The sequence below is a fragment of the Hippocampus comes genome, unplaced genomic scaffold (assembly GCF_001891065.2).
Source record: "Hippocampus comes isolate QL1 unplaced genomic scaffold, H_comes_QL1_v1.1 scaffold252, whole genome shotgun sequence".
In the NCBI taxonomy this organism is placed as follows: Eukaryota; Metazoa; Chordata; class Actinopteri; order Syngnathiformes; family Syngnathidae; genus Hippocampus; species Hippocampus comes.
Genome location: NW_017805485.1, coordinates 160325 through 181419, shown reverse-complemented (window position 1 = coordinate 181419; position 21095 = coordinate 160325). Strand labels below are relative to the sequence as shown.

The 21095-nt window shown below is 40.0% G+C and overlaps 1 protein-coding gene across 3 annotated transcripts in view; it reads left to right on the top strand.

The window, feature by feature from the left end:
- Positions 1 to 21095, top strand: part of LOC109519531 (CAP-Gly domain-containing linker protein 4) — a 34018-nt gene that overhangs the window by 4408 nt on the left and 8515 nt on the right. For all 3 annotated transcript variants that reach the window (XM_019876111.1, XM_019876112.1, XM_019876109.1), the window contains 6 exons: positions 4017 to 4135; positions 10115 to 10360; positions 12326 to 12461; positions 12648 to 12779; positions 18656 to 18850; positions 18936 to 19070. In XM_019876111.1, the coding sequence (XP_019731670.1) occupies positions 4017 to 4135; positions 10115 to 10360; positions 12326 to 12461; positions 12648 to 12779; positions 18656 to 18850; positions 18936 to 19070 (963 nt within the window). The remainder of the gene's footprint in view (positions 1 to 4016; positions 4136 to 10114; positions 10361 to 12325; positions 12462 to 12647; positions 12780 to 18655; positions 18851 to 18935; positions 19071 to 21095) is intronic.

The window sequence follows — 21095 nt, the reverse complement described above, 5'->3', positions numbered from 1 at the left end:
AGTCAGGTGTCATCCTCAGATTCACTAAGAGATACCATATAATTAGACTTTTATAGCAGTCGAAACTTGAACATCGAATAAAAAAAAAAAAAAAAGGTTGTTATCGCTAAGAAAGCTCGGCTCGTCCACTTTGACGATCCAACTGCAAAACATGCATTGAACTCACTGGTCCTCCGGAGGAGGTAAAAGTTAAAATAAGGAGCGAGACGTCAGATGCTAACAAATGTCTTCGGAGTTTAATCAGGACTTTTTCCATTGACTTTGGCCTTCCATTGTTCTGCTCATGTAAATGAACATCATGTCATCCATGAACCAACCACCACAAATGATGGGACGTCTTATCCATCATGCTGTACAATCATTCGCTTTCAATCCATCCATCCATTCATTTCCTGATCCGCTTTATCCTCACAAGGGACACGGGGGGGTGCTGGAGTCTATCCCAGCTGTCTTCGGGCAGTAGGCGGGGGACACCCTGAACTGGTTGCCAGCCAATCGCAGGGCACACATAGACACACAACCATTCCTGCTCACACTCACACCGAGGGACTATTTAGAGTGTTCATGTTTTTGGAATGTGGGAGGAAACCGGAGTACCCGAAGAAAACCCACGCAGCCATATCGAGGACATGCAAACTCCACACAGGAAGGCCAGAGCCCAAATCGAAGCCTGCGCCTCTATACTGTGAGGCCGGCGTGGTAAATTAGTCGACCACCGTGTCTGCTAGTAATCCCTTTGAGTTCAATTAAACACTGACATCTATGATGATTTTTTTTTAAACCCTGACATAAATAATTGAAACCAAAAAAAAAAAAAATTTAACGACCGAGCATTTTCAGAAGATCACATTCATTCATGTCTTGCCTCATACTCTTTCGCTGTGCATGCTGAGGCAAATACTTTCTTGACCTTGCACTTAAATGTTTGCACTTTGCCAAAAACTAATCTAAAATCATAGTTATCAAGCCGGTCTCATTCCCTCTCAGTCATGGCATTCTCAGAAACCTGTTGAAATGGTGATACTACAGATATCAATTGTCTGCCTCATTATACTGCCATGTATTCCTGTAGAAAGCACAAAAAGGAGGAGGACTTTCCTTATGTGTGTCTGATAGATTCAGTATCCATCCTGAAAATGCTGATGTAGATTGTGTCTATTGAAATGTCATCTTATCATCTCTTTAAAGGGAAAAGCATTCACCTAACCTCAGCAGCTTTGAGTCTCTTTTCTCTATCTTGGATAGTAAAAGACACACAAAATGTGGATACTTGGAGATTTAACATTGATTTGTTTAAGAGTGAACTGCCATCTAACTTAATGAACACACTCTACATTTTTTCACCCTGTTTTCGTTTTATTTCTAGATTGTCATTTTCGTTTCCTTACAGTAGAGCAATCCTATTCATTTCTTAGATTTAGAAATTACAGTCTTTATTGGTATTTCTGATTGACTTCTTTCCAATTCTGCAGAACAAAAGAAACGATAGCTGCAATCATTTTTTATCCCTCGCAAATTAAATATTGCAAATTTGCTTCACAGAATTCGGAATCCTTTAGGTCCTTCATGTCTGTGGTTTCCTGGGATGATGTACAAAATATGTTAATGAAGCCTCAACTAGCTTTGCTATAATCACTGCAAAAAAAACACATGAGTAACTCATCTAAAGGGAAATCTTGGATAATGGATGAGCTAAAAAAAAAAACTCTCATAAGAAAAATAAAACTACAGGTACAAAGAAAAGCTATTAGTCACCTAATAATTATGAAATTCATAAGAAACGTAAAAAAAGCATATGCAAATAAATGCATTCAAGATTCAAGCGACATTTCTTTGTTGTATAATTTATTATTTGCACATGGACAACTGATAACAAAATACAAATGGTATAAAACATAACCAGAACAAAGGGAGAAATTGTGCGGGTGAGAGCAGAAAACCCAGATAGGGCTCATAAAATCGACTTCACTTGTTTATACAGTATATGTCTTCATATCCAATAAATCCAGACATAAGTGAAAATAAACTTGCTATATTGAGGCCATTCAAGAGAAAAATATTTTAGGAATGTCAACCTGAATTTAAGTAAGTGGTGTGTGTGTGTGTGTGGGGGGGGGGTCTAGTCAAACATGAACATTCAGGACATAACAGCCATTAACAGGATGTTAAGTCATCTTGGTACCTTGCCAATGAGTTGCTGAACGGAAAGCAAACTTCAGCGACTTGTCCTTCTGAGATGACAGGAAAGCAAGAGGCTCTTTGTGGCTCGTGAGAGGTTTTTTTTTGGGTCAGTATCAGCTCTTCTTTGGCATCTAACAAAAAGGGGCCTGATGTGAACCCGTGTAGCCTTTTTAAATGATTTTTTTTTTCTGATTCCCGCTTTGATCTTCCAAGTCCTGAAAAAGTAATATGGCTCTTGTAACAAATATTCTACTAAGCACACTTTGCTGCAACTGGTCCACCCAATCTCATCAACAATAAGAGAAAATTGCCCCAGTTACCTTGATAACAGATAGCATCTTTGTTTATCTGAATGGCGTTTCATGAAAAAAAAGTAGTATTCCTTTTTATCTTGGATTTAGTTTTATTTCTAACCTACATTAGTCATTCTCACTGTAGTAGGAGTGCCACTAGTGGTATACGGGCTCCCTCTAGTGGTTGGCGATGGATTCATTGCCGAAGGACAGCTCCCTTGTACTTTTTGTTACATTCGAATTTAATATTTTAGTTTACTATTTTTTTAAATTCTCTTGAACTTTTATGTGCAATACATACGATAAATGCTTATGCTCTAGTGGTTGACAAAAATATGAAAGATACTTTTCAGGAATAAAACTCCTGTTTTGTATATGATGAATGCTCAGGCCTACAATGCTATGGCATTATTATGCTAATGATGGTAGTACTTGGAGAGTTAAGTATTTTTTGAGGTGGTACTTGGTGTATGAATTTGGAGAACTTTTGACCTACATAAACGACTTCTCCTCTTATTATTTGGTGATGATACCAGTCTGCCATTAGTGATGATTTAAAATTTCTCAAATAATTTGTAAACACTGAATTATGAGATAAACCCCACTTAAAAGACGAAGCCAAAATGTTCATTAATGGTCTTGACATTTCTCTAATACCTTGGACAAAGTTTCTGGGTGTATTGTTGGATTAATGTCTCAACTGGAATAATCATGTTAATCTCGTAACCAAAAGATCAATGGAAATATTTGGTATAGTGAAAAAAGGTTTTCCCCTCATTTATCCACCTACTCATTTGACTCTGTATTATAGTTCTTTTTTTTCCATTCTACACTCTACAGACTACTGATAATCCAGAAGAGATTTTTAAAAACGATGCCGTTGTCGGGTGAATTTGAATCATCTTTACCTCTTTTCAGAAAATATTCGACTTGACTCTTTCATAAGATCATTGTCTTCCATTCCTGCTTGTTCACATATAAATACCTCAACAAAACTGTAAGCACAATTTCCTTTGCAAAGTTTCTTTGTCTTTTCATCTGACTTTGATTTGGACCCAATAAATTGTCATCTACCCTTCTGCTGGATGTCTTGTCCTCAGCTCGGTATGACATTTAGAGGCCCAAAACTTTCTCTCTTGGATCTCGCTTTGAGATCAATATCCTCCTCCACAGCCTTTAAAAAGTCATTGCAAACATATCAGAGTCTTCACATGAGTTCATTTTTGTTTTTCCTTCTCTGCCATTGTCACAAAATCAAAATTCATATAGGTGCAGGAAAAACATAACTGCCTCTGTTTGGGGAAAGAAATTAGAATGGCATTGGAGCAAATACTTTTTGGAGCAACTCGACCCATCTAAACACATTGGTCTCGCCACAACAGATTTAAGTTCTTTTTCATTTCACTGTTTGAATTAGTGCTGACTTAAAGTCATTTTTGTACCTCCACAAAATCTTGATGAGTAGAGAAACAAGAAACATACTATACCAAATTGAAAAGAAAGAAAAAAAAAACTCCTTCTCCTCATTTCTGTTTCTCTAAGACATAGATGCGACCTGTAGTGACTTTGACTTTGGCACCGCCCTGCACATTGCTGCGTCTAACCTGTGCACATCAGCTGTCTCATGTCTCTTGGAGCTGGGAGCCAATCCTGCTTTCAAAGTAAGCTACCGGGACCGCTGTGTCTACTTTGTTATTTTTCTACATTAGTACAGTACAGTGAAGTTTTCCCACCATTCATTCAGTGCAGTGCCATGTGAAAATGGGAAACTATGCTAGCAGACCGGCTGCCCAAGTATTCACTCTTTTTCGATTATTTTTAATGAGGTATGTTGCCACCTTTCGATAAAATGTACGAGGAAAACAAAAATGTTTTGAAATGTGTTTGTTTTTGCTCAGTAGTTAGAGGTGCACTTTTTTTTGCCCCGGGGTAAATACAGACTTTTGGCAGTTTGGGAATTTTTTTTTTTGTTTTTTGTTTTTGCCATTATTCTTTCTTCGCTCAGCTTTGGGGCATGTTGATGGACAGCAATTTTCAGGTCCCCCCTCCCTGGAGATTTCCAATCAAGTCTCCCGCTGGGTACAGCATCACATACAGTTGTTTCGAAGCAGCTGTGTGTTATCATAGGTCTGTGCCTTGGTTCATTGTCATGTTGGGAGGTTTATTGGAAGGTGAATCGTCGCCCTCGTTTGAGGTCCTTGACAAGGTAACTCTTGAAATGTTTTGTTTTGTTTTGTTTTATCCACTATATCTCTGTATTTTCTGTACTGAGCAGTTCTGTAGCCGAGATTCACAGCATGAGGAGTGAAGTCGTGTCTGTTTTTCTTTCACACACTTGAATTTAGGCCAAGTTCCCGTGGTTTTATCAGACCCCAACATCTTCCTAAAAGTGCGCGAGTTACGTTATGTCATCAGGGTCAGTTTGTAGTTGCTTGGCAGTTGTGGGAGTTGTGGTTCCAATTACAGTATGGGTGACCTCAACCACTGCCGGTCACTCAAACATTTGTTGAACAGATTCGTCCAGCAGATTCATCAAGACCGCGTTTTCACAAACGCAATTGAGTTTGTCAATATGACATCATCATAGTCACTGAGCTGAATTGGAATCTGACTAGACCCCATGGCCTAGAACTGTATATTTTGTGTTGTTTGTACTGGTAAGCTTTTCTTTTTTTCACTCATCAAATAACACTAACTATAGTGACTACGATTCTGGTCCTTCAAATAAACAAACAAACACACGAAGGTGAAAAAAAAATAAGGGAAAAAAGATCATGAAATGAATAAATAAAAAAATACTGTCGTGCCAGTTACAGGCTCAGTGCTCAAAGACTTCACTTTGACTGTTAGCATATGGTGGCAGGAGGATGACAAGGTGATGTCTATACTTCCCGCATTATGATATTTCAAGTCATTATTAATAATTATTAAATAAATGGAAAGTATAACTAATGCCGTACATGACTTTATACCTATCAATCTGCTAATAGTTTTGTTGTATTCTGTTTGAAGATCTGGCATCTTTACTGGAGCAATTTGTATCTTCGAAGGACTCTTAAAATTGACTCCACCGTATTTCATAGGGCAACATTTTCCGCCCCGCTTGTTTGTAATACAAATTGCAGTCTATTAAAAATTGAACTCGTTTTTTGTAACAGTCGTAAAACACAGAAAATGCTGATCCCAGCTCTTTAGAACTGAAATTTGCATCATAAAACTCTTTTGTGTGATCAACCATGCAAAAGCCAAGTCTTCTATTGATGATCTCGTAAATCAAGTATGTATTTTTATTCCTCACACCGAAGAGCTGAAAGCATTCCTAAATTATTCGATTTATTTATTTTTTTAAGTATTGAATTATTCTGCGATTGGCTGGCAACCGGTTCAGGGTGTCCCCCTCCTACTGCCCGAAGGCGGCTGGGATAGGCTCCGGCACCCCTTGCGAGGATAAAGCGGATCGGAAAATGGATGGATGGCTATTGAATTATTTTGAAATCCTTAGCATTTAATTAGTTCCGAAAGGGTGGCATCACTTTATTGAAATAACAGATTATTAAAATTCTACGGTTGGCTTTTACAGCCAGACCACAGACGTTCACGATAACACATGACCACAAAATAGACTCTTGGCAAAATTTCGCGTTCTGTCGTATTGCTTGTTGTAAAAACGTAATTTAGTATCAACTCTTTCAGGGCTCACAATTATGTGTAGATACTGTCGTGTTTCCTTTTATGTTTTTTTTGTTTTTGCGGCATCTTTTATTGTTGGAAGCTGCTGAAAATGTTTAGCATTGGCTTATTTTATAAAATAATTATTGTTAATAAAAAAAATTAAAAAAAGAAAAAAAATCAATTTTACTGTTGAATCATTTTGGCCGTTACTTTGAATGTTATGACAAGTGTTGCCAGCTATTGTAATGTTGACATGAAATAATTTTAGCATGTTATCCTTTTGCTCATTTATATTCAAATGATTCATGCCATAAATTGACAACTGCTGTCTTTTGAAATTCATTTTCATCTGTCCTGTATGTTGCACATACAGCGCATTTACACAATAAAGTTGTACTTGACTTGAAATAGGAAGGCATGATCCTCAACCATGCACCAACTCTCCACTAGCTGTCACCAAAGCACTTTGTGCTGTAATCAAGCAAATCCCTCATTCCAATCGGCAGCGTTTTTTTTTTTTAATTCTTCTCACCAACGTTAAAAACCACGTGAGGAAGGTTGATGTTTGAAAATCTTAATATAGAGAGAGAGGTGGTTAGTACATCGAACAGTGGAGGATATGAGACCAGTGTTGCAGCAAACAAAATCATAATTTGTGGAAGTGAAATGCTCTTAACACATTGGGCAGGCAAAAATGAGGTTGGCCCAATTACCCCGACTTCTATTGTCACTCCTCTCCACTTATTAACATCATTAACTAGTGGAATGTCACCCTAGAAATTATTTTAGCCACTACTCCAAGGCTCACTGTTCATGCAATCATGAGCATCCTCTTTGTAATTTATTCGAGTAGGATTCTATTCATTTATTTATTTATTTTCCCTGAATCTAAGCCCAAACTTTTCCTGTTTTGGTTAATAATAGCCATTATCCATGGATAATTTCGCCCCAATTTTTGATGCTGTTTATCCGCCAGCAGACTTAGTACACACAGTCACCCACACCACACCCCGTGAGCACCTTTGGCTTTTATTACAACACTCAGTCTTTTTGGTGTAGAAGACTGGAGTCTGTTGGTGTGGCACATCTTGATATATTTGCCTAATCTTCTTTGCAAAAGGCTCCAAATCTATCTATTTGCAGGGGGCACAGCTCTTGTGCACAGCCCTCTTCAGATCACCCCCGCATATTTGAAGTCATCAGAATCAGAATAAGAATCATCTTTATTGTCCAAGTATGTAGAACACAAAAGTAATTTGTCTCCGGTAGTGCAGGCTACACTCGTATTGCAATAACAAGCAACTCCGAAAAACAAGGACATGACATATATGTATCCAAAGACTTCCCGTAATGTCAGGGTACCGTCGTGCAGTGGGACTACCCAATGACAGCTGCGCGACAATGTGCAGAGTCATCGAGCAGAGATGAAGTGATCAGTGGTGCAATACAGTCCTATGACATTTGTGCATTTGCCGCAGATAATTGTTGCACCATTTTTAAAGTGACCAGGAGCAGTTATTGTCATAGAACTTTAGGAATGCAATTATACAGGAAGTCCTTGGGGGCTTTCAAGTGTCTGGTGCTGGGGAATATTGATCAACAAGTATGTACAGAACTGGAGCTACAATGATTATTGTGGTAATACCGTTCTACAGGGGTGTACAAAAATGCAAAGAGCCACTGTAGGTTTGGGTCCGTGTTTGGGGAGTTAATGGCGAGAGGGAAGAAGCTGTTTGAAAGGGTCTGGATTGTGGCTGTGCCATTCTCCCTCATCATCTTTTGGTGATTGATTTTTTTTTTTTTTTTGAGGAAGTGATTGATTTGGATGTGTGCTTTGCATCATTGTCACACTGAAAAGTGAAGTTCCTTTTCATCTTGAGCTTTCCAGCAGGAGTTAATGCTGACACGGAGTGGTATTTGCAATTGTTAAAAGGTCAACGGTGGAGAACAGAAATCTGGAATTGTTTCCATTAACTGTGATGAGATTTGAAAAATAAGATGCTCTTGCTTGTTTATTGTCGAATTTGGGTTGTTCACATAATTCACAGTGAACTGTAAGTTAACTTTTTCTCCACCCCCTCTGTGCACTCCTGAAATTTCTTTTTCATTTATTGATCGCATCATTTCTCCAAAGGGGTACAGTTTTTATTTTTATAGTTTTCGTTGAAAGTGGTGCTACTGAGTTAAATGTTCATTTTAAATTCCTGTTAAAATTATCAACAATAAAATCACAGGGTGCAGGTAGAATGTTAGCAGGAGTGCTCTTTAAAAATCTCCATAAAATTAGCAGCCAGCCCAGAAGTAAGGTCGCGTTTCCTCACTATTCTCACCAGGGGCCTCCTGATGAATAAAACTGCCGACTTTAAATTATACACGGTAGTGGTCTGACACACACTAATGGACAGGCCGTAGGTTATGACCAGGTCCTGGGTGTGACCTCTGTTGTGAGTTGGCTATGAGGCATGCTGCTTAAAATCCAAGCAGTTTAAAAGGTTGAAAAATTCTCTGGACAGCGGGTCCGAGATGTCGTCGACGTGTACATTAATCCTTTCCAGCACCCTGTAACCTGATAACATGATAAGATGTCCACTGTAGTAACCGCTGTCCCTGAAAGGGTTAAAATGGCTACTTATTAAAATTCTGTCAGAAGTAGTATGTTAAATCGATAAAAACTCTGAAAACTTACTCCTAAAACAAAGGTCTGTCAACAGTGACCTGTTCAAAATGATTTCCTTTGAGATAAGAGGAGTTTTAAAAATGGATGCAGTCCCATGGATGTATTTGTGTGTGTAATGGAAGCGTGGTTAAAATTACAGTGATGGGGTGACGGACTGACAATGACAGTTTAGTTACGGTTTGAAATAATGATGGACTGACGTTGACGGACGGGTGGCCTCTTTGTTGGCAAATAATGAATGACAGACTGGCAAAATTTACTGAGTTGCCCATCTCTGTTTATTCCGAACTGAAGCATCTGCTTGACTTTGCTCCGCAATGGTCAGCATTTGTTTTTCCCACACTTCCTCGACTATCAGCGATAGACAAAATAAGAACATAACACTTGCAAGAGAGTGCCGGCAGTATGTTTTTATGACTACTTGAGCTGACGCAAGTGTTGTAAAAATCAACACCAGACCCCTGAATAATGTGATCATGCACTGGAGGATTTATAGAGTACTGCTGTAGTAACTTTTCTGTAATACGTGTCTGTGTCTCCCAGCTAATAATAACATTATCTATACAGCATGAAGGAGCACTATTGAGGGCATAAGGTTGTAGCCTGCAGTATGGGAAGTTCTGAAATTATATGTCCTATTATTTTCATAGGCGGCCCGGTGGACCAGTGGTTAGCGCGTCGAGCTCACAGTGCAGAGGTCGTGGGTTCGATCCCGGCTATGGCCTTCCTGTGTGAAATTTGCATGTTCTCCCCATGTCTGCGTGGGTTTTCTTCGGGTACTCTGGTATCCTCCCACATTCCAAAAACATGCATGGCAGGCTGATTGAACACTCTAAAATTTAGAACAGCCATCCACGCTCACACTCACACCTAGGTACAATTTAGACTCTAAATTGTGAGTGTGAGCGTGGATGGTTGTTTGTCTATGTGTGCCCTGCGATTGGCTGGCAACTGGTTCAGGGTGTTCCCCGCCTCCTGCCCGAAGACGGCTGGGATAGGCTCCAGCACGCCCCACGACCCTTGTGAGGAGAAAGCGGTTCAGAAAATGGATGGATATTATTTTCTTAGCAAGTTTCATCTAATACTAATGTATGCAAGGGATGAAAACAAGTTTGGCTAATTGAAGGTTGATGACATTTCCAAGAGTTGGCTCTCTTCAAGCATTTCTACTTCTCCGACATAATCCCAATTCAATCATAGAAATGATTTTTCTTCATAAATTAAATGATCTCTATGGATGATTTTTTAAATGTAATCACTATATTTTGTCATCTCTGGTCTTATATTACAGGATGATAAGGGCCAGTACCCAGCTGATGTTGTTCCTGATCCTCTCAACATTCCCTTAGAGATGGCAGATGCTGCTGCTCTGGCCAAAGAGCTGCGGACTTTACTAAGAGTGGCTTTGCCACAGCCCAGCTCCTTGCCTTTAACATTGCAAGTCCAGACCCCTCCTACTCTTTCCGAAAAAGCCCGGATAAAGCTCGCCTCCATGGGAATCCAACTCGGTGACCGTGTGGTGATAGCTGGACAGAAGGTTTGTGCTTCGTCTTATTTAGTTAATTATTTTCTTACAACTCAGTCCTTGATGATAAAATATTGTTTATGAACACCTTCTGAGGTGCAAGGAAAACTAATATTTCCTAGTTGTCGTAAGTGAGTTGTCGGTAAAAAAAAAATAAATAAAATACCTGTGCCCTAAAGAAAGAAAGAAAAAGTTGAATTATGGTAAATCTGATTTGAATATTTTAGTTTAGTTTATTTAGTTGAAATTTCAAGCATTTTGCTTCTCAATTAATACTTTTTTGGAATGTTATTTGTTGTAACCTACAAATAATAGTAGGAAATTGCATTTCACTTCTTAAAATAAAATGCAGCTGGTTGGTTAATGTGTCTGAAATAAGTGTTTGTTTCACACAATACCAATTCTATCACTCCTTTCTTCCAAACAGTGAACCATAGTTACTGTTTTGGGGGCTGCTCTGTGAATAAACCCGACACATGCCAGGATGGGCTCATCAACACTTTCTTTTCCATCTGGACTCTGGCTTTGATATCTTTTTCCCTTATTTACTCTTACTCTCATGATCTATACACAGTATTGCACCCAGAGGCAAAAGGAAGGAGTTGGAAGAAGAGAGAATTGAAATTGCTTTGCCTCGGTTAACAATGTGTGGTTTTCAAGGTTAAAAATGTGTTAAACGTGATTTCGATTTTGGCCTTTCTTGATCTTTAAAACGTTTTAAATTGAAGAAAAACTATTAATGTGTAGAATGGCCTAAAGTACCTTTACAATGAGAGAGTACCCTGAATGCACCATATTGCTTGCGTCGCAAGCGTGTAGCTTATGTGATTCTGCTGTCCCTGAGCGTGTTCAATGACACCGTCGTTGGAGTTTACTGTAAAACTAACACAACAAAACAATTACATAAATTATATATTTAATTTAAATACAAGAATTGGTTTGTTTTTCCAAACATTGGTTGAGGTAATGCTAAAGTCAATGTAACAGCCCATTGACACGCTAACGGGATATTAGCATGGACTTCGGGAGTGATGTTCCTTCAAATAACAAATATTCACATACTTGGTGTAGAATCTCCTAAACACAGGTTGCAGAACACTACTTAAGGGCACAAATTCTTCCCAATCTGTGAGAAGCAAATTGTATTAATAGAGTTGAATCGCAACTTTCTTTTGTTCTCATTCTAAGTGTATGATCCATCCACGCACGCCAACACACTCCCCCAAAGAAGCTAACAGGCACATTAATAGGCCGGTATTTTTTTTATTTATTTATTTATTTATTTATTTATTTATTAATTAATTAGGACTGTATATTCTTATTTTACTCTCTTACCAATTTATTTTCTCCTCGTCCTTTCAAGTTATACTCAAAGTTGAGTTTTAAGGACTCAAGGACTTTTCCTCTCCTCAAAATTCAAGGATACAAAGATCCAAGGACTTTTTTCATCATACCAGCACACATTTCCACATGACATGGCACGAAATACAATCCCCGAGGTCCTAGGTTAGCCCAGTAAGTCCCATGACTTGCGAAAATAAATAAGATAAAATAAATTCAGAAAGAGGGAACAGTACTGCTTAAGATATAAGGTATCAAAGGTGTGGATGTAACAGAATGAAAATGCAAGAGGCTTGAATTTCACGATATTTATAAGGTCATTTTAGTAAATACTAAGATTTGAAATCAGTGAAAAATTGTAATTTAGATCATAATCAGAATAATCATGATGATTTTTTTATATCATAATCGTCCAGCCCTTCCAACATGTCTTGGTAAGATTACCTAGAGGTCAGATGTTTTCCCCTTATCAAAGTAACCAGCCATTTTCAATGCCAAATTTGGTTAGACGGGATATTACAAAGTGCAGCCCTGTTGTATAAACAGGAATATGGCTCCGATGTGTTTTGCAAATGACTTTTGTTTATTCCTTGTTTTCACCTTCACTAATGCATGCATGTGCCACTGCCTTTACAGGTTGGAACTCTGCAATTCTGTGGCAACACGGAGTTCTCTGGTGGTCTCTGGGCTGGAGTCGTGCTTGACAAGCCAGAGGGGAAGAATGATGGCTCTGTAGCGGGCATCCAGTATTTTACCTGTCAACTCAAACATGGTATGTCGTAGCAATACCTTTTGCTTGTTTTGGAGATCAGTTCCTTCTCACATTTTCATTTATTTGATTTTGTTTAGTTCGTTTTTCCATCGCTCAAGTTCTCAATCAATCGGCATGCTGTAACTCATTAACAAGACTATGTATAATGAAGCACTATTAGCAATTATTTATTTATTTATTTTGCAGGTGTATTTGCTCCTCTCTCCAAGATAAGCAAACCTTTGGAAAGATACAAAAGTGCCAATAAGTTGCCCGCACCCGCACGCCATCGTCGCATTGGCCTGTCCGCCATTCCCACAAAGAGTAACCCCCGTTCAGGTATGTACATCTAATGTCAATCCGATTATCTCACTGTTAACAGCTTTATCCTCAATTTTCGATACACTAACAGCATGGCTGCGAACAGAGTGGAGATCATTTCCAAAAGCAAAGTCAGTGTCGCCAACTTGTCTAGTCCTCTTGTGATGATTAAAAAGACAACTAAAATTAAGCACTTTACTTCCTGCAAAAACAAAAACAAAAACAATTGGACAAAACAAATTTGCAGCCAGACAGAATAAGGTTGAAACAGGAAGCTACAGAAAAGAATAAAACAGAGGACAGATTGAAAAATAAACCCGCTAAAGGGAAAATCAACAAAAACAAAGCATTATATACCCCACCGACTACAATCTCATACCAGAGTGGAATTTTATGTGGGACAGTACTGTTACGGGTGATAGACAATTGGAGTTTGGTGGGAGTGGCTGTGTAATCTCTCAACACCTGCAGCAATGGAATGCAAGTGAGCTCGACATCTCAAGGAGTTTGCAAAGTCTTAAAAGTTATTGATAGTAATTAAGGAGTAACCTAAGGAACATGCAAGTGAATTGACACCATCTCGCATGCATAGTAAACATCACAGATGAACTGGAATTGCTCTGGTGTCATGATGGAGATGCAGGCCAGCCCGTCCGGCAGGACACTACCCATGTCCACGCCCCCCGGGTGGTCCACCAGCCCCACTGGAGCCCCCCAAAATCGGCCACTTAGGCAGAGCGCAAGGACCCAGTGCCGCCATCTGGCCCACCTCTACTCCCACGCTAGTCTACATAGACCCCACTGCCCCACGCCACAAGAGAGCAGGAAGCTGTCGCCCCACCCAGTCGATCCCAACACAGTAGCCAGCCCACATATTAGCCAGGAGGCCACTCGGCATCCCGCATCAAGATGGCAGGCATGAGTGCCCAATAAGTGGAGGATGAGGGGAGATAGCCCTCTGGGTACGAGAGCCCCCAATCATCCCTGTTGCTCTCTGACTGCCTCTGACTACTTTTTTTCACTCTTACATATGGACCAGCCTAGCCATGAAGTGTGACAGGTCATGTGTTAAATTAACTGTTGAACATTTGAAATGTTAGTTTAGTCAGGATTTATATAGTGCTGTCAGTTAAGCGCGTTATTATCGGCGTTAATTTAATTCAATTTTAACGTGATTAAATTTTTTATCGCGAGATTAATGCGGCATCACGTCACAGCGGATGTTACGTTGCTCTATAAATAAACTGGACACAAAACAACAAGCGCGCTGCACAGGTCCACGCCCATGTCTGTTTGGCCAGCCACTGCAGCGCGAGACACCGAAAACGGATACTTAAAGAGTTTATAAATGGAAAGTTTACTTTTAAAAAGTTGCCAGATGGTTCCACTGACAAGACCAAAGTTACCTGTATGTTTTGCAGTTGTAAACTGAGCTATCATTGCAGCACGTCGAGTCTGAAACACCACTTAATGGCCAACACACAGCTGATGTGAGTACTCCGCCCCCTCGTCTAAGACAGACAGCTATGGATCATTTTAAAGCGAAGAAATTATGTGCGAATAACTGCTCCAAGTGAAAAATGTTCATGTAAAATTGAAAATCGAAATTGTTGTTTCAGTAAATATTTGCATTTTGCACAAAGAAAACTGATCCACGATTCCATGTTGATGAGAGCATTAAAATGGGAAAAAAATAGGACAAAAAGAAATTTAGAAACGATAAAAAAATGTGTGATTAATTGCGATTAATTATGAGTTAACTAAGACATTTATGCATTTAATTACGATTAAATATTTTAATCGCTTGACAGCACTAATTTATATATTTGGGATGAATGTTTTGCGGAAAAGGAATCATTTATTTGTTTATCCGTGCAGACAAAAACATGTTATTCGTGTGGGAGTTGATGTTGGGGAAAAAATGTTTCAAAAACTGTTTCAAAGCATATTTGGTATTCAGGGAAAGAAAAAAGTAAGTCGTAGTATCCAGTTGCATGCATATTTCCGATTGGGGACCACATGCCACGTAAAACCAAAATAACTGCAAGAATCATACAGCAACCACACAAAAACATTTCATATTAACTGCATCAGATCAATAAATGATGACCCAATATTCTGTTAGCTGAAGAAATAACTCTTTATGTGGTCGCTTGAGTGGTTTGGGGCATTAACTGAAGTACTGCAGCAGCGGCAACCTTCCCATTACTCAGCGGGAGATATACTTAACATGACAGCCGTGTTGTTAATCAGCCTCCATTCCGCAATAACTGCATTGTTTATCTCTTGGGAAATATTCTTTCTCGCAAACGGATCGCTCTGGTGACATATACAGTAAAATAGATAATTGCAAAAGTAATGTTTACATTGCTTTAACACAAGCAAATTGTCATATACAGCATCCTGGATTAAAAAGAACAAAATAAATGGTTTTCTCAGTCTTAACTTGGATGATAAGTGATGGGCAGTGTCTGGGGAAGTGGAGAAGGAAATTTCTGAGTTGGAAGTTCATACTTCTTTTGCTATCATTGTCAACTTATAATAGCTTTGTTGCACTGCTCCCGCTATGTCGATTTGTGGTGTTATGGTTGTTATCACATGGTCCTCTTGGCCCTCACCGGTACTCTGTGGTGTCATCACAAAAACAACCAAAAAAAAAGCAACCGGAAAATCAAACATGCTTGTGAGGTTGATGTTTGAAGTGGTAACGTCTTGTGATACTTTATTCATGACAACAGTTCAACATGTGGATTTTTAGACAGTTTCAGGGGGGGTATTTTCTTCCTCGACAATTACAAGGCGCATGTAGACATACAGTCATTCACACTCACATTCATATACCTACAGTATGGACCATTAAGAGTCATCAGTTACACTAAGATGTATATCTTTGGAATATGGCAGAGTTCCTCGAGAAATCCCCTGCAAGTACAAGTACAAGGTCAAGTTGCAACCTCCTATTTGCTGCTCGTGGTGCTGGTGCAGGACAGTGATCCCCCTAAAAATCTTCTATCATGCTCTTTCCATTCGATTCCGGCTCCGGCCTTCCTGTGTGGAGTTTACATGTTCTTCCCGTGCCTGCGTGGGTTTTCTGCGGGTACTCCGGTTTCCTCCCACATTCCAAAAACATGCATGGCAGGCTGATTGAACACTCTAAATTGTCCCTAGGTGTGAGTGTGAGAGTGAATGTTTGTTCGTCTGTGTGTGCCCTGCGATTGGCTGGCAACTGGTTCAGGGTGTCCCCCGCCTACAGCCCGAATACGGCTGGGATAGGCTCCAGCACCACCCTTGTGAGGATAAAGCGGATCGGAAAATGGATGGAGGGATGCTCTTTCCAAACTTCAACCCAGTTGAATGCTGAAACCGATCCATTTAAATGTCTGCGTCGTCCTCCTCGGAATCACAAGTCTCCCTTGGTATTTGATTCAGGGTCACTCTCTAATCGCTATACAAGGGCCCTGTGATCCCATTATCTTTCTGGACTGTCTTCTCATTTGGACTTAAACGCTTTACAGGCGTGATAAGCACCACATAACCAATGATACCATACACCGGTAGGACTGCATGGCGTCCTGCTTTTGTCCAGTCCTGAAGTTGTAACTTTTCCCATCCTGTCCTAGTTTCTACTCATTGTTGTCCCTTCTTGACTGTATCACCGCCCTTCCAGTGCGTTTATCGAGAAGATCCGTCTCCTATATAATGTTATTGTTGTGTACTCTCTCTGCCAGTCTCCTCTCAAACTGTGCCCTGACCAACTGCAGGCTGTGCCCCTGCGTCGGATAAATGGTGTAGATATGTTAATATTGCTCAGCGTTGAAAAGGCAGGTTGACACAGACAGTGCATAAATTAGATTGCTGACAAGATCAGTCCTCGGTCCGCATTCTCCTTTCCTGACTAACATTGGCCTGGAACACAGTCCAGTGACCTTAGAGTATAGTTGAAACTTGTCATAGTGGATTTTTGTGGTTTGTGGGTCCTCCGGGGTTTACAGATTTATTGTACAGGGGTAATATTCAGAGGTTTTGGTGGCTGATTGATCTTTACGTGACTGGAATTGCGGACAGGAGAGTAGCCAATGGAAAGCTTGTGATTGATGGTCCAATTAAGTAGAGTTTAATAACCGGGGCATAGACAGGCTGAATAGTCTTGCTGACAATTCATCAAGAGGTTTGAGTGTGTATGTATGTGCGGTGTGCAAGAAATGTGAGGTTGTGCGTGTCAGCACCTCCGTACTCCCCAGGAACCAGACTAATTTATGAGGAAACTTTCTCGGGGCTTTTGTTAGACATTTATAGTCAAGACTCTCAGTGCCATCAGAGTTTTTGTGACTTACCAGCTCAACAATGCAGCTAGCTTGGTCTTGGGTCACTCTGAAAGACTCTCATCTTCTAGCCCCCAAAAGATTTTAGGCTGTTGCCACGTCAGCTATAGTTCAGGACTCAAATGGTGCAGAGAACATAACCAAAAACAGGAACAGCTAAATACTGTGTTGCAGGTTGCCTCAAGCAGTGTGTGCAAGGCATGAAAATACGGGAGCTCCCTGAACGCTAAATGTCAAGCGGCAAGAAATGTTTTGTATTCACAGATGTTTCTTACTGGAGTCCAAAAGGAAAGGCACATCTCTGATGCTGGCCATTAACAAAAATCAGGTTGATATCGTAACTTCTACTTGCCTTTGTTCCATGTCAACTGTTTATGCATGGGACCCGTCATGAGAAAGGATTGTGGATGAATTAATCAATCTTGCACTTTAAACCCGGTACCATAGTTCACGTTAATTGGCCCACAGTGTTTCATTTGTGGAGCACTGCAATTCTTCAAACTGATTAATTCGGGTGTTGTTTTTAACATCATATGCAAGATAATGAATGCAGATAAATTATTTCTAGGCTTTGTCGGACTTATGTATCTTCGTGTGTGTGTGTGTGTGTGTGTGTGTGTGTGTGTGTGTGTGTGTGTGTGTGTGTGTGTGTGTGTGTGTGTGTGTGCGCGAGCCCTCCCCCGCCACCCCTTGAACTTCTTTTCCACATTTCAGGCTTCAAACATAAAGATATAAGATTCGATTTCAGATATGAGATAAAATGACAAGTCGAGCATACGAAATAATTGACCCTCTTTTCTCTCAGTACAGCCAACTGAATCCAAAAATTCCCTGATGATATCTGAATGATCCAAAGTTGACCTAAATCACAGGTGTCAAAGTCAAGATCCAGATCTGGCCCGCCACATCATTTTATGAACCAATTTTTTCAATTGTCATTTGTAATCCATAATAACATGGAGATATTGCAAGCATTTTCCATTTCCAAAACCCTTATTACATTAACGTAAACAATGTTGAAACAAGTCATGATTCTTGACTTCTGATTTCAAAATTAGGTATCCACCAATTTTTTGTGTGTTGTGTATTTAATACGTGGAGGTGATGAAACATTTATATGGTTTCACAAAATTCACAGTCATAACGGCCCTCCAAGGGAAACCGTAACTACAATGTGGCCCGTGACAAAAATGAATTTGACACCCCTGACCTAAATGACTGATGTCAGTCACTGTAGTCCCCCTATCTCAGTATAAATGCACCTGCTCTATGATGCTCTCAAAGGTCCATTCAAGAATATTTAGATCTTTGTTTGAAGCCCGAAATGTGGCAAAAGGGCAAAAAGTTCAAGGGGTGCTCATACTTGCATACAGGCATGGAATAATGGCGCAATTAAGAAGGAAATACGTTTTTGCCTGGGACTTTTAGACAGCAAAAGGGTTGACACCGCAATTGGACCGAGTGCTGACAATTTCATCGAATGGTCGGCATTTACGAGCTATCAGAAAATGCCTTGACATTTTTTATTGTCTTTTATGTACGGCCATTTATTTGTCATTGATTGGATCACAGGTGGTCTCGCCCATTCACTCTCCTCTTCGTCTTCCTCACTGGAATCTCGTCATGGACGGCGTCCTCGACCTCGTCCGCATCACAGGCAACGTCTTACTGCCAGACAACAATGGGAACATATTTCTCCAAGTCCCTGGGCCACACCTTCCCTTGGCCTCCACCACTCTTCCGGTATGGCTGCAAATGCTACAGCCGGTAGGAATTATTTCAACACATCATGACGGCGCGAATCCAAAAGCAATATGTCTGACAAGAAGCTTTTTGACCATTTCCTTGCCAGGCTATCGAAGCCAAACCCCGTCAGCTAGCAGCTCTGTGCATGATGGCCCTGAGATGCGCCTAGGGGATAGGGTGCTGGTTGCTGGCCAGAGAACTGGCGTCGTCCATTTCTATGGGAAGACGAGCTTTGCTCCAGGTCAGCATTTACGCACTCACATCTGACTATGCCCTTCAGCATTTGTTTGTTGAATTCTTATCAGTGTGAGCATTAACGTGACTCTTTAGCCAGGAATTAAAATGTGACCGTTATCTTAACAATCTTGTATTTGAGTCACAAAACTGTGGATTGTAGTCAGAATCCTTTCGTATAGTTGTAATTATGAGTCATTTCAAATGGGACTTGAAATTGGAACATTTTTCTGCATTAAAAATTTGAAAAATCACAATTTAATCGTGAGCGCTAAATGTATAGCCAGGTGCTGCGTTTGGAAGAGTATAAACAGAGCAAGAGCTGCACCGATTAGCAAGATGCTATGCTATTAGGAAACTGTGTCAAATTTGTTTAATGTTAGGGAACAAAAACGTTGACTCACCCGAAGGATCAAAATCGGACACCTATCTACAGTGTAGTTAAAATAGTTAAAAACCTTAAATAAAGCATTCAAAGGCTATTTTAAATATTCAGTATGCCATCAATAAATTATGTCTGCCCTTTGTAGTTTGTTTATTTCGAATCTTTGTGTTCTGTCCAAAGGGATATCATGAAGAATCAACAATAGGCGGAACTTGCCTTTTGTAACACTTTTTTAAAGAAACCTCCTGAGTTTATTTCCTCTTCTTTTGAAGTCAGAAAAGTCAGCAAATTTTACCAAGTGTAATGTTTTTCATTGCGCATCATTCAAGGATAATTTGAAAACAAATCACTTGTATAGAGCCACCCAACACACAGTCGCGCCTGGGATAACCTCAGGTTTGACACAGCGTACTTGGAAGATGGAGGTTGAGGAAGACAACTGCTTCAAAAAGATGAAACCGAGGAAGACCCGGAGATCAAAGTTTAACCCAACTGCAAAGATTTTCTTTTTAAGAGTATGTTGTATGTGACCCCACAAGTCTAAACACAGTATTCTCATGAATATTTTGGAATAAGAATCATGCAGGTTCATTAATTCAATCAATTTTTGGGCGGTTCTCAAATGAGCACCAGAGGTTATTTTTCGGTGCTCATTTTTTCCCAACTCAACCTCATGGATGAATTTAAAGCCTTACAGCACATCTAGACAAATTAGGGCCTGTGGGCCACATCCGGCCCATCCACAGTCTCTGACTGGCCCTGGCAGCTTTTATGACGACAAAATAAAATATCAAGTATACACTGCTTGCAAAAGAGGCTCAAGTTCAGGTCCCAATGTGCCATTTCCCTTTTCTTACTGTGTGACAACTTACTGCTTAAAACGCAATTTGGGAATGACCTCCCTTGCCATGATTAAAATAATAACATTACATAGGCGCTGTCATCATCACTTTACATTCTCCCCCAAGTCAATACCGTATTCTCCACACTAAAAGGCGCACCGAAAAGCCTTCCATTTCCTTAAAAGCTCACAGAGCGCCTTAAAACCCGATGCACCTTGTGTATGGTTATTACGGTAATATGTCGACCCTCAAAATGGCTCCTCGCTAGAGACATGCTTACAACGCAGAGTTCAAACTTAAGGCGATCGGGTTATGCAGTTGAACACGGAAATAGAGCAGCAGCAAGAGAGTTCAACGTTAACGAGTCAATGTTACAGAGATGAAAGTCCTCCGGATTTTCCCGGAATTCCGGGTTTTTCAAATTTTTATGAAAATTTCTCTGGAGAATTGAGGAAAATTTGCATAATCCGGATATTAGTTGATAACATTGAACGAAGACGTGTTTGAGTTCGTTGTATTGCTTTCACGAGCGTAGCCATATTGAGGCACTAACACTAGTAACAGTAAAGAGATTTTTGTTTGTGTAATAACGACAGAAGACAAGATGGCGTTTGACTAATGGTTTAGTAGAACGAATGGCAACTCGCAACAACAGTAGCAAGCGTCATTTTGCCTCTTGGGTTATACCATCTCAACTAGAACGTGGGGGATAGTCCCCAAACAATTTTCGTCTCTTTATAAACACACCCGCTAAACCCCAGTGTAACGAATAAAAGACGCCGTCAACAAGACAGTTGTCGTAAAA